Source organism: Hippopotamus amphibius, chromosome 17 (assembly GCF_030028045.1).
Source record: "Hippopotamus amphibius kiboko isolate mHipAmp2 chromosome 17, mHipAmp2.hap2, whole genome shotgun sequence".
Taxonomy (NCBI): domain Eukaryota; kingdom Metazoa; phylum Chordata; class Mammalia; order Artiodactyla; family Hippopotamidae; genus Hippopotamus; species Hippopotamus amphibius.
The window spans coordinates 52,899,245-52,912,954 of record NC_080202.1 but is presented as its reverse complement, the minus strand read 5'-3'; the positions used below and the strand labels follow the sequence as shown (position 1 = coordinate 52,912,954).

General features: G+C 49.1%; 1 protein-coding gene across 14 annotated transcripts in view; it reads left to right on the top strand.

Annotated features, from left to right (window-relative positions):
- The window catches only part of RPTOR (regulatory associated protein of MTOR complex 1), a 349,362-nt gene that overhangs the window by 243,771 nt on the left and 91,881 nt on the right, over nt 1-13,710 (top strand). For 13 of the 14 annotated variants that reach the window (XM_057714268.1, XM_057714266.1, XM_057714263.1 and 10 more), the window contains one exon: nt 8,554-8,629. In XM_057714268.1, the coding sequence (XP_057570251.1) occupies nt 8,554-8,629 (76 nt within the window). Of the gene's footprint in view, nt 1-4,393; nt 4,728-8,553; nt 8,630-13,710 lie in introns of those variants that run through there. The other variant, XM_057714273.1, reaches the window with a different exon arrangement.

Here is a 13,710-nt window from a genome sequence, read left to right as displayed (position 1 = left end):
GCCTGGGTGGTATACACAAGTGAATAGTTGTCCCTCAGCTCTGCCTGAGTCCCCTGCAGAGGTGCAGATGCCTCTGAGGGTCATCCAAAGCTGAGTGGGACCAGTGCCTCCACAGGCCCTACAGTTCTTAGTTCGGGGCGGAGAGGGCGTGTGAGTGAGTATCTGACTCTGAAGGGATTGGTCTTGAGGAAAGAAACTGCCAGCTGAATTCATGAAGTGTGTCCAAGATTGCTCCAGAGATTAAAACTGTTGGGTTCATGACCAGTTAATTTGCATGCTTGTTTCACACATATACACACACTCTCACACACACACGAGTGTGATCTTTATGACACTTTTGTGTTGATTATAAATTTCCTTCAGAACTGGATTACTGCTCCTTATGCTACTGCTAGTAGTAAGTACAGTATTATAACAACAGTAATAATGGAAATTGTCTTGAATCTAGACATTATATCTGAAGTTGTTTGGTTTCTTCCCATTTCCTTGCTTTTGTGACACAAGCAGAGTTTGAGGAAGTACTACAATGGGGCGGTAACAAAGGAAAATGTCTTAATTATATCTATCAGTGGGAGAAACCCTAATACGAAATATTGTGAAAGAGTAATTCACTTATGTTTAGCCCTAAAAACCATTTTATGGTGTATTTTCATGGTCAGGTTTAGTTTGGTGATTTTTTTTTTTTTTTAATATGTGCATGACCACTTTCCCCCAAGTCTGAAAACCCAGAGAACCAAGGAGGTGGTAAACTCACCTCCTCTCATCCACTCAAGGAAAGTGAAGAGTTAACATTCTTACCTATGAGATAAATCAAGATACACTCTGCTGGCCAAGCACCAGACTGTAAACAGAAATCAAGTTAAAACGTGCATCATCTATATCCTTTGTAAAAGCTTATAGAATAAACTAGAGAACAAGTTATGGAGAAACAGAGAAATGAGAGGAGACTGCCACGAAAGAGTCGCTGTGCAGCAGTGTAGATCCTGTGTGAACAGACCGGCAGAACAGCAGACACAATTTCCTTCACTCCATGAAGATTAGTGGGGGGATTGGGGGAGAGGTGAAAGCCTCTCTAATGCTTGGGATGAATAATTAGAAAGAAGACCCACATTTCTGAAAGAGGAGATCCTCAAAACAGCCTTATCCTTTAAGAAAAATGATGCCTTAAATTCTATTTCTTCTGAACCTGGTTTTATAAAACATCTATTATTAAAAAGGAAAGAAAAAGGAAAAAGAGCTGAACTATCTATGCATCTAGTCATGGATAGAAAACTAGTTAAGCCACAGGAAGTGGGCACCATACCAGCTGCCCTGTGTGAAGGGCCTCCTGGCCCACTGGGGCTGCTGGGGCCACTGGCTGAGCAGATCCCCCAGGAGGAGGAAATACAGGGTAGACATGAGGTACCAGCTTTTAGCAAGAGGCGGCCTATGACCTCTCCTCCACCTGCTCACCCCAGCAACAAGTCCATGGGACAGTCTTCCTTTTTGTGCATGTTTCTCTGCATAAACTACCTCCTCTAAGATGTGTTCAGCTGCAAAGAGTGAAAAAAAAAATATTGTCTCAGAGAAGAGATTAAGGAGCAGAATAGACAGGGCAGATGATGGGAGAAGGGGACCCGGGGAGGAAGCATGTGGACATGGCCAGTGCAGAACAGTGACACCTGTCTCTGTTCATTGGCCCACAGATCTTTCTCTAGTATTGGCCTCTTAGAACGTTTCTGAATTCTGGAATTTGTATAAGTGCTGTTTAATATAAGGTCCAGAGTCTAACAGCAGCGTCTCATAATCCTACCTGATCTGTTACTGATGCCTTTCTGTGCCCGCCTCGAAAATTAGGAATACAGCTCTCTCGCCTGCGAGGTTAGCTCTCTATGAATCTCATAAAACAAATCCTCATTTATATTTATTTGTTGTGCAGAGAAACGTGAGCTAACACAGCAACCCACAGAGCCCCAGATAAACATGGGGAAAGCCTCCCGGGTATCCCAGGGTGCGTAGAATTGCTAGCAGTCATATGTGTACTTTTGGGTCTTTCTGCTTTCTTGGTTCTGACCTCCCTGCTCACTCCAGGGCCCTCTGCAGCTGATATGCATCCTGGAGACTTGAGTACAATCTAGTCCCTCTGCTTGCATGGTCGTCCATCCTGCAAAGGACTGTCTGTGGCCTGATACCCTCCCTGGCCCCGCTTCAGGCAAATCCTGGTTGTTGCACTTTGGGTTCCGTGGAAAGTGCCCTTGGCGATGGGGTCAGCACTAGGATGCTGTGAGGGAGGGCTCCTGGGATCACAGCCCTGGACAGGGTTGCAGCCTGATCCCTGACCCAGCCTTGACCAGCACACTCAGCTGGCAGTGCTGGACCCTAACATCTCCTGCTTCACTCCAGCCCCTGCTGCCTTGTCCACTTTGCATCTGCCCATGCCAGTTCAGGAGGGGGCTAAGAAGGTTGCTGAGGAAGAACCAAGGAACAGGACTGGTGAGACAGTCAGAGAGGCTTTGACAAGGAAAGCCATTTATCAGAATATTAGCTATAAAAGCGGGAACCAGGGAGAACCCCAGTACCTAACAAAACGGGGATATAATTGAGATACATATACCTGAAAAAAGGTAAGTCATCTAAAAATTTTGTTTATGAAGATTATTTATTATTATACAAAGTATATGTTAAATGACAAAAACAGAACACCAGACTGTATCAACAATATAATTACCTCCATGTTATGCATGGGGAAAGGGCTGGATAGAATTATAACAAGATGCTAACGGTGTTAATACCAGGACAAGAGGATTGGAGTGAGAATGCTTCCTTATAAGAGTCAATAGATATTACTTTTGTAATTAAAAATCTAATTGTAGATGCTTTAAGCCTTTGAAACACTAAAAGTTTTTTTTTAAAATTAAGTCATTAAGGTTGAGGTATTCCTTGTCAAAAATACAAAACTGGAGACAGAAGAATCATTGCGTGCTTCTTTGCATGAAAAAAATTTAACTAGTAGAATTCCCCGAGGTTTAGTACCTGCACTTGATCTCATTTGGTATTTTTTAAATATTGTGGAAAAAGCTCATTAAAATCCTGAGTTGGAAATCATTCACATGCATCAGACTCCTTCCCACATTTGTTACTATACAGCAAACGGGACTGTTACTGAAACACCAGTTGCAGGGATAATTCAATTTAACAAGTAGTTGTACACTCACTACACACAGGGCACTGGGAGCCCTTGTAAAGAATAGAAAAGCTGATCTAGAAAGGTATGAAATAATGCCTGAGTGTTTATTGAATATCAAGCACCGGCAACTCAGCCTGGACACATTGTGTGTTTCCAGGTGGGTGTCAAGCCCTTGCATGTGGCCCTCGTGTCACCGCAGACACTGACTCAGGGTTAGACTGTGTGGGGTCCTGGTGTGTCCAGCCTCCACTTACAGGAAGAGCCCCATCGGGGTGTGGAGCATAAAGAGATGGCTTTTCAGGAACATGCAAGGTGTAGAGCGGGCTGGTGCTTCTCCACTTGTGCAAAATGAAGGGCCTCAGGCAGCAAGGAATTTCTTGGTCCTTTGTTCGCTCCCATGGCAGATGCTGCATGTCCTGGGGGGGCTTCGATGAGGGGGACACATGGTGGGAGTGGCCTTCAGACCTCAAAGTGAAAGGCGGAGGCATCGTCAAGAAGGGCTGTGGTATGGCGAGAGCTGAGCTGCGATGCCTGCATCGTGGAACCCCAGCTGCAGCAACACGTGGCAGTTTTGGCCCACAGTAAATTTTTAAAGAGTAGCCAAAACTTTATATTCTCATCTGTAATTTTCTTATTTTAAAATGTTGATATCTAATATAATATTTTTAAAAAACATTCAGAGGACCAAACTAAATCCATGGGGACCAGATGCAGCTAGCAGGCTGTCCACTAGGGGCTCTGGGCCAGGCCAGGATGCCCTGAGGACAAAATGGGGAGTGAGGCTCCTTGGTGGCCCAGGGCCCCTGAAACACTTGGTAACCATGTGGGGGGGGGGGGTGGTGGCAGGGGTGGGGTGCTCTCCTCACCCAGGTCTTGGTGTGGTCTCCTTTCGGGAGCCCATCCTGGTCTGCGTGTCCACAACTAAAGGTTCTCCAATTGGGGATCTTTTTCTGAAAGACCTAATATCATGGCTTCCAATCTTTATATTCTGGGAAATGCAAAATATGTAGGTAAGTCTAAAGGGTTTTGCTTACAGAAATTGGTGGAGATGAGATCGGGGCGGGGTGGGGGTGGGGAGTGGTTGGGGAATCATGCATGTAACACATCCTCCCTCGATGGGGATTTTTCTAACAGTGCCAGCTTGAGTCTGTAGCCAGATAAACATTAGTTAATCCCATTAAATGTTGAAAATTATACCATTAACCTACTTTGATCAGGAATTGAATGTAAAAGCGGCTTTAGATTGGAGAAGAAACATGCTCATAGGAACATCATCAAGCAGTAAAGGAGAGAAATGTTGATCCGAAGCCAGATGGCAGGTCCCGAAGACACAGGGACTAACTCAAGCAGCTGGCGCCATCTCGGCTCTGGCTTCTCTGTGGGAGCAGCGCCAGGGCCTGGGTCTCCAGAGGATGAGCCCCACCACGCCAGCCTCCCCATTGATCAGAGGGACAACCACTCTTCATGGAGGGTCATGGCGCTCAAGCCAGAATTTATTACAAGCCCTCTGATTGGACTGTGCCACCGTGTTGTAGATCTAGGGAGGAGAAAACCACTCAGGGTGAGTGATAACCTTTATTTCTTTATGAAATCATGCAGAATTGTCTCATGCCTAGTCAGAGACCAGAAATACTTGGTATAAACACTGGGTCAAGCAGCTGTATAGGGTGTGCAGCCATGTCGAGGGACACTGACTTGGTTAGGATGGAAAGACTCCCATGTGTTTTCCCTGTTCCCTTGGAGGTAGTTAGAGGTAGTAGTTGGAATACTGGTTAGTTGGTAACACCAGATCCAGTGGCTTTACAAATGGGGGTTTGTTCCCCTTTCCCGTATAGCCGAGTGGCTCACCTGAGGGACACTGGTCTCCACTCTTCCCAGCGGCTGTGTGTAGCGCCTGGTCTAGGGAGGCTGGGAATGTGGTCTCCATCCTGGGTGGCAACATCCAGCTGAAAGTCCTTTCCTTAGGGGAGGTGAGAGAGTGACGTTGGTGGAACACACAGCAGGCTTGGATGCAAAGGCAGGAGAATTTGAGGCCTGGAAACCAGGAAGGTCATGCTCGCCTACACTCAGGTTTGTCAGCCACCCCTGAGGTCTGAGGTGTCGCATGGGCTCCTTGCCAGTGAATCGTTGCGGTGGGCTTTCAGCACAGCTCGTTCGGGTGATGAAACACTTGACAACAATGCCCATAGCTCTTTCTCCCACCTTGTAAATAGACCAAAGTCTGTGTGTCCCCAGGGAGTGCACAGCCAAGGTAGTTGGAAAGAGCATTCAGAATAAATAATTTACCATCTAGTTACTATATTCCTTGGGTGGTGATGGAGAGGTTGAATTTTCAGCAGGGGGAGGAAGGGAGCAAAGCCTAACAAAAATTGAGGTTAAAACACGAAGTCATACACATTCACACTTTGCTTCAGGCGGGGGCGCCAATGATGAAATGCTCAGCGCCCGGCTCCTGTTTAATTTTTGATGTGAAGCCATCAGGGAGCCATTCGCCTTCACTTTCCATTTCAGCAGGTCCTGAAACCTTGCATTTCTCCGCGGTAATAACCTGTGTGTTCCTTCCTATCAAGCAAGCCTGGCTGGCTGACTGATCGGTGCAGATGGAGCCGGGCGCTCTTGGAAGGCTCTCCTCCCTGCCCACTCCTTGGGCACCTGCCATCTTAGGCCCGTTTCCTGAAAACCCGAGCTCTTGCCTGGATGGCACGTTCTCCAGGCTGTGATTCATCGGCAGCCCACGTCTCAGAGCCCGCTGCTCCAAGCCTCGAGCCTCCTCGGAGGCGGGGAGCCCGGGGTCCTCCCTCTGGGGGCGCAGCCGATGCGGCTGGTCGCAGAGGCTGTGGGAAGTGCGAACGTGGACACCTCCCAAGTTCTGCACTCGCCTGGGTGCTTGCAGCACCCCCCAGCAACTCCCTCCCCCACCCCCCGCCATGGCTCAAAGTTTTACAGAACTTGCTTTCCCACTTCCCCTTAGTGAGAATCCCAAATTAAGACTCCAAGTTCATTTTGATTTTACCCTAGAAAATGTAGCCAGTTTTAACCAACTGAGTAGATGCTCAGCAGAGGGTACTGTCGTGCTGTTGAAAAGGCTGCCATGTGATCTAGGGGTTGATGGGCAAGCTGACCCTTTCCTTTTGTACAGAGTCGACAACCACAGGCCCCAGAGGGAGACTGGCTAGCCCAGCACCAGCCTGGGGCTCACTGCAGCCTCACTGCTTGCTGGCAGTCTGGCCACTTGGTATCCAGTAGGTCTTAGTTGTCCTCCCGCATCCTCTCTCCGCCTCCTGTCTTCCTCAGTGCCTTGAACAGAGTCCCTTGTCCCCTCTCACTTAGACAGCTGTGCCCCTCCAGTCATGGCTCTGCCAAGCTCCCTGTGATGCAGGCGAGACCTCTCCTCCGGGACTTCCTTTCAGGCCCGCAGTCTCCTCTGAGCCGCTTTTCTGGCACAGAAATGTGCTGCTGGCAGAGGACTCGGGCCCCCTCAGTGGTTGAACTCAAGTGCGGGCCAGCCCTTAGGAGCCAGCAGGCTGAATGGGCCACACGCCTCAGAAGATTGTGGCCCAGGCCCTGCTGCAGCTTTATTGGGTTTTGTTTCACTCCTTGGAAGGGACTGAGGCAACAGCAGTCAGTCTTACCAGGGCAGCCTAGTTTCTCTGATACTCTGTCTGGGACACCGCAGCAGGGATGTCTTTAGTGGGTTATAATTTTTTCTTGCCTCATGATTTTGAGGAAATGGTTCTAAAAGAGGGCACAGAAGCCTGCTTTATGGAAGGCGTGGTTACGGGGTTCCCACCGCGTAGCGTCTGCAGCAAGACCACCAGCTGCCCCGGACCCTCCCTGGCCACATCACCTCCCCCCAACTGGTGCACACTTTCTTCTAACTCCTGAAGTTGAAACTTTTTATTTGATTAAATTCAAGGAATCTTTATAGAGCTTAATTGCAATAATTGACTTTGCTTCTGTCTTAACAAAGAGTAAATGTCTCCCTCAACACTGCAGGATAACAATTTCGCCTGCAGTCTGGGCACTTATTGAGCACATGGGAGCTATTTGTTGTCCGTACTTTGAGGCACTTTTGATTATCTCCTGATTGCCTCTTAATTAGATTGGTGGGGAAGGGCATGCTTGTGCAGAAGGGGCCAGTCTGGGAAAAAAGGAAATATATTCCATATATTTGAAAAATGAAAGAGAGTTCTCTAGTCTTCTTGTTCATCTTACATTTTTACTGTTTTTCTGGATGTTTTCACTTTTCATTATTGTTTTGATCCTTTATGAAGACCCATGAAAAGGTGCCTCTTGCACACAAACAGGCAGTTATTAGTGTAAATAAACCTAACATGGAACCCTTGAGTGTGTTAGGAAATTGCGCTGGGAAGAGATTGCGATACCAGAAACTTGTTCTGACCATCTAGACCCCTTGTTCTGACTGTCACTTTCTTTCTACGAGGAGCACATTTCTAAAAGAAAGGGGGGTCAAAGTGACAGAATCTTTAAATTCTTGGGAATCCACCCTTGGATCTGGGACCACAGAGAAAGTAAGAGGATTGTTTGTGTCCAGTTTAGAATCAGTTTTGAACATTGCCGGGAAACAGCAGGCCTCTGGATATGTCCCTCCATGTCAGCCACCTGCCAAGGCCTTCACAGGCCCCTGTAGGGGAGATACGATTTTTAGCCTGCCTCCCAGGTGGTGAAACTGACCCTGGGGAGGTGACACCATGACCCAGTCAGCACGGCCTTGTCTTGCACATCTTGTAAGCATGCGGAGCAGGGTCTGGTGTCACAAGAAGTTGGAGAAGGTGGCCAGGCCCGCTCATCAAAGAGATGGCTGCATCCCCAGCATACAGAGCACCACCTGTCTTGTCCCAAGTGATTTGCATTGGGCACAGGTGCTGACCACCCACAGAGGGATGCAGGGGCCTAGCAGTGCCAGCGATGGGGAATGGGGGCAGTTCTAGCTATGGGTGGGCCAAGGTGGACCATTTCTCCCAGCCCTACCTGGCCCATCTCTGGTGAAGTGCCTTGGCCTGACTGTGGCCTTTCGTGGCAGGTTTGTGTGTGATGCTGCCATGGTCCGGCCACCCAGTGCCCCAGCTGCTGTCAGCATGGGCAGGCTAATGTGCTAGGTGAGCTCAAGTTGGGGGCGGAAACTGCATTAGAAAGTGGACAAGTCTCTTTATTTTTCCTGGGCTTTTTCTCCTTTTAATTTGAAGAAAAAGCTGTCATAAACAAAATGGCTTTAGAGTGCTGCCAGTTGAGAGTTTCTCACCTCCTGTGCCCTCCACCCGAGTCTCCACCCCAACTCAGCTGCCCATGGGCTGCTCTGCAGCCGGGGCCCCTCTGGGTGAGCCTGTCAGTAATGTTTTGTGGGTCCCTCTCTGCTCTCTCCCCAGGCAAGCCTGGGACCTGGCCGTCGACATTTGTCTCTCCCAGCTGCCGACCATCATCGAAGAAGGCACAGCGTTTCGGGTGAGTCCTCCCAGGCATCCTGCGTGGTCCACTGTGGCAGCTACTTCCCTGGCCACCTGATCTGCAGAGCCCCTGCTCAGGTGTCAGAGATGGCCCTCACCCACCTAGGAGAAGGTGCATTAGCCAGAAGCTTAAAAGATTGCACCAACCAGGGTTTAAAGTTAGATTATGAAATGGTCAGCTCTTAAAAACATCTTCTCCACAGTGTTGCTGTCATGGGTCTGCTTTTCTTAATGTGCACTCCCTGATCCCAGATTCTCCGCCTTTTTACTCTGAACAGATGCTCACAGCTCTTGGCCCTGCTGCCCAGTGGCCCATGTGGAAGCCTCTAAGCCTGAGGCTTGGCCCCGAGGGGATGTCTGATCCCCAGGCACGTTTCCTAGGTGGTGGTCTGGTCACTCTTGAGTTAATCTCGTTTCACTCGTGGCTCCTGACACATATTGACTCTCCCTCGATCCATGGGGGTCTTTGCAGCAGCTCACCAAAAGCCCTCTCTTGCTCCTCTCCCCGTACAAGATCTGCTCGTTTGCTAAGCATTTGCTGTGTGTCAGACACCATGTCTGGGTGCACATGGGTGAGACCTGGTCCCTTCCCTCAAGTAACCCTTGAGAAAAGAGAAGAGCCACACGTCGAGTTAGAGCACAGTTAGGACCACCTCCCCTCCCCCCAGTCTGATCCCTCAAGGGACCGGACAGGTGTTCGGAACTAGGGGGAGCGGCGGTGGGGTGACGAGCTGGGAGGAAGTGGGTGGCTCCAAGCTGTCCACTGAGGGGACGGGTTGAGGGTGGGGCTTGGAGGTCGGAGTCGCTGGCCTTTTCTCCCCACATTGTCAAATCTCAGGCCCTATTGGAGAGACCGCGGTGGGCAGCTTAGCCCCATCCCCCGGTGCCTCAGTTTCCTTGTTTTAAAACAGGAACTATAGTTGATTCCAATTAAAGGAGCATGTGAGGACTAGAGAACAGAGCCTGGCACATGATATGTGCTGGATGTGAGGGTTCCTGACCCAGGTCAGAGGCACCCAGGTCTCTCTGCGAAGGTTTTTAACTTTTTGTGCACATCACGATCATCAGTGAAGCTTTTAACCTTAGTCAGGGGCCTGGGCGTGGTGTGTGTGTACGTATGTGTATCTGTGGGGGGTGTATGTGCATGTATATTTGCCTGCCTATATCTTTGGTTTATGAGTTTGTGTGTTCTCTGTGGGGTGTGTCCATGTACATGTGTGTACATGTGTGCATATCTTTGGGGCGAGTGTTATATACGTGTGTGTGAACTCCTCAGATGATTTTGATGCCCCTCAAGACTGGGGTGACTGGGCTATGAGGCCCTCCCTCTCTATTTTATCTTATCTTTCCTCCTTTATTGCTTGAATTTTTTTCCCATTTTGTTATGAACATTTTCAAACCTACAGCAAAATTGGAAGAATTCTGCAGCGAGCACCCGTCTGCCCCCACCCCACTGCTGGGTTCTCCACCAGCATTTGCAGTACCTGCTCCAGCAGCTCACCCCTCTCCACCCACCTTTCCTTTAACACACTCACAAGTGAGTGGAAGCCGGCCTTGCATCTTAAACTCTGAAGTGGGCACTGGCAGGACCTTCACTTGGCTCTCGCCTGTGTGTTTGGCATTGCCTGGGGGACCCTAAACCCTGAGATAGGGACAGGTCTCCATGGGGAACAGTTCTGGCCTCCTGCCGCTCACACACTGCACCTCCACGGGGACAGGGCCTGTCGCCACAAACACGTGTTCAGGAATCTTGTTCAACTTGTGCTTTTTTGTGCTCTGTGCCTGGTTTTCCTTTGTACCATCAGGGGGTCGGAGCTGCACATTCTCCTATAAAGTTTCACGGTTCCTCTGTGTCCTCACCCTTCCCTCCAGTGCCAGGCTTCCTTTCAAGGGTCTTCAGCTTCATTTCTCATCTACTAGATTCAGGATTCTGCCTCTGGGAATAATCTTACCAAATTGTGCCAGGGAGGGGTATCTGATGGAGGCCACACTCTAGTTGTTTTATTTAGTTTTCCTTCTTCTGGAAGCATAACGTACACATAGAATATTGAAGGCATGGTAGCGTGCAGCTTGGTGAATTTACAAGTTGAGCACACTTGCCTAGCCAGCACCCAACCAGAACCCAATCAGCAGTCCCCCGGGGCCCCTCCCGCTCTGGCCACCACCTCCCGGAGGCCAGCAGGGTTAGTACTTGGGTAAATAGAATCTTTGTGTCTGGCTGCTTCCACTCAACACCAAGTTTGCTGCGTTCATTTGTAGCCCACTCCTATCACAGTGCAGAAATTGCAAAGGTCATGGTCCCTCCTGTGGACCTCATGAACTGTGCTGACCACTGCCCAGCCAAGACGCTGGAGCCTGAGGCAGGATAAATCAGACATGCTGGGCCTGTCCTTCTATGAAATTTTGATATTTTGTTCATTATGGATTTTACATTAATTTTTATTTTCTTAAATATTGCATTAAGGTATTTTTTTATCTCAATCACTGTGTTTTTTGGTGGCCCCATAAATTTTGTGCCTGAGGCAAGCGGGCAGGTGTGGCCAGGTGCTGCTAACTCCTCATGCTCTGCTGCGTTAATGTCGGGTGTGCACAGGAGGCATGGGATTTCTGGTCGCCAGGTGTGCACATTTTCAGTTTCAGTAGAAGCTGCCGGACATTTTTCCAAAGTGTCTTTGGTCAATTTAAGTCATTCAATCATTTTTCTTTTGCATTACCTGTTTCTTATAGATTTATAGTGGTTCTGTTTATATTCTGAATATAAATCCTTTGTCACATATTATGAATGTCTTTTTTCATTCTGCAGACTTCATTTTCACTTTTTTAATGTTTTTACTTGATGAACAGAAGTTTCTTGTTTTACTGTATCCAATTTACAGATGTTTTTCTTTTATGGTTAGGGTTTTTAGTATCCGTTTAAGAAATCTTTACTTACTGTGAGATAGCCGACATCAGTGTGTTTGGACTGGAGATGGCAGGTGAGAAGAGCAGGAGTGTATTGAGATGAACTAGCTCTCCTGCCTCCCCACAGTGATAGCACAAGTCGGGGTGGGTTGGCCTCCGGGGTCAGTTGTGGCTCTTTGTGCCCAGAGCTGGCCTTTCTGCTCTCAGTCCATCGTGCTTGGCGCCTGTTTTCAGATCCCTGGCCCATCCGACACATGGGCTGACCACAGGGTCGACCACCTGGCATCAGAATCGTCCCCGGAGGCCCAGGCCACATGGCCACGTGACTCAGAGCCTCTGCCTACCACCTGTGAGCTCTCCTCCAGAACACTCATCCTGAGTTCTGCTTCTTCCCCCACCCCAGAATCTACACAGTAGCTCTGACACACTGGGAGGTAATCATGAAGATTTGGCCCAAAACATCAGCTCTGTGAATCATCTTAGGCACTCATGGGGCAGCTCTTCTGTAAAGTGTTACTTAAAATGCTGAACCACACTTACATTGGGAGGCTGATCTGATTTGTCATCTTCCCCTCAGCTTTAAGAAGCATGACAAAGCTCACAGCATACTTCAGTGGCAAAGGCTTTTCCCTCTTTGTCAGCTTTAGGTGAAAAGATCAGGAATGTTTGTCCTTTGGGATCGAGTGGCTTCTGCAGCAATGAGCAGCGTGTTTGCATCCATAAGGCAAAACTAAGTGAAGGAAATGGGGGGAGGTGGAATTATCTGAGTTTCCCAACTTCCCCTCCCAGACTGAAGGTCCTCCTCACTCAGTACAGCTGGGAAAGGGAGCATTTAACAAGATTATTGTTTTTAAACCAACTGGTAAATAATTCACACTTAAAAAAAGGAAAATCATTTTGGGAGCTCCATTCCAATCCCCAGGTTGCCCTCCAGATTTGATTAACTTCATATACACTGACTTCACAAGAACACGCATTCCTAACTGTGAAAGTTCTCTGCCTAATTCTCACCCGACACTGACTTCTTTACGAGGGGCACCATGGCTCTGACCAGCAGGCCCCTCTGCGGAGGGTGTGGCAGGAGCACACTTGGTCTGGCTCATAGCTGTGCTGAGCTCTGCCCACAGCTTGGAGTCCTCTATGCCCACATGTCCACACGTGCAGGAACTTGAGGTCACAGCCCGCATCCCTACCTTTCCACCCACCCTTCCTTACACAGACACCTGCTCTTCCCCTGGGAAACAGAGTGGGACAGAGAGGAGTGGGCGGGAGGCAGAGATCTGGAATTCTTCCTGCTTGGGGCTCAGGGACAGCAGAGCTGCATATTAAGTGGAAATGCCTGTGTAAGACAGAAAAGCCAGCAGTCCTACTGCTTGGCCTCTCAGTTCCGAGACCTCCTTCCAATGGCCTGGACCCCTCCTACCCGAGCCACTACTTCTGCTGTTTCCCTGGTCCTCGTTATCGCATCCCCTCCACAGTGCCCACTTGAGGACAAGCCACCTTCCACACTCCCATTGCCAGGCTGGGGGAACCCACTGTGATCTACTGTGGTCACTACCCTCCAGGGGCCTTAAGCACTGCCTAGCAGGCTGCCTGGACACATCTCCTTCATTCCTTCCCATCCCATCCCCTCTCCGCTTGCTCTCCCCTCCATCCACAGCACATCCTCCCTTTCCCACCTTATTGAGAAACAGGAACAATAGAGGGAGCCTCTCTGAGTCCCACCATGTTGGCTGTTGTCCTTCATCCCAGCCCATCTGTGTCCCATCCCCCACTCCTGGCAGCACTGTCCTCCACCTGTGCATCAGGTGTCCACCCACCAAGGCCCTTGCCCAGCACCTCCCTCCTCCATCGGCAGTTTCCCCCTTACAAATATGCCCTTATTTTCCCACCTTTAAAAAGAAATTCCTGGTCATGTGATTTTATCCAATTCCCTTCCTCCTCCCCCCAATGTCTCTCCTTCCCCTTTGCAGCCAGATTCCTGCAAAGAACTCTATTATTGAGTCTCTAAATCATTTTTTTTGGTTTGAACCCAGTCCAGTTGTGCTTCTGTGCACCAGCAGGCCCTCCTGTTACATCCTTAATAGTCTCCAGGGCCCTCCATGTCACAGTTAGCTCTGAACCTTGGTCCTGCCCAACCCTCCATAGTCATGGACGGTGCTGACCACATCCTCCCCC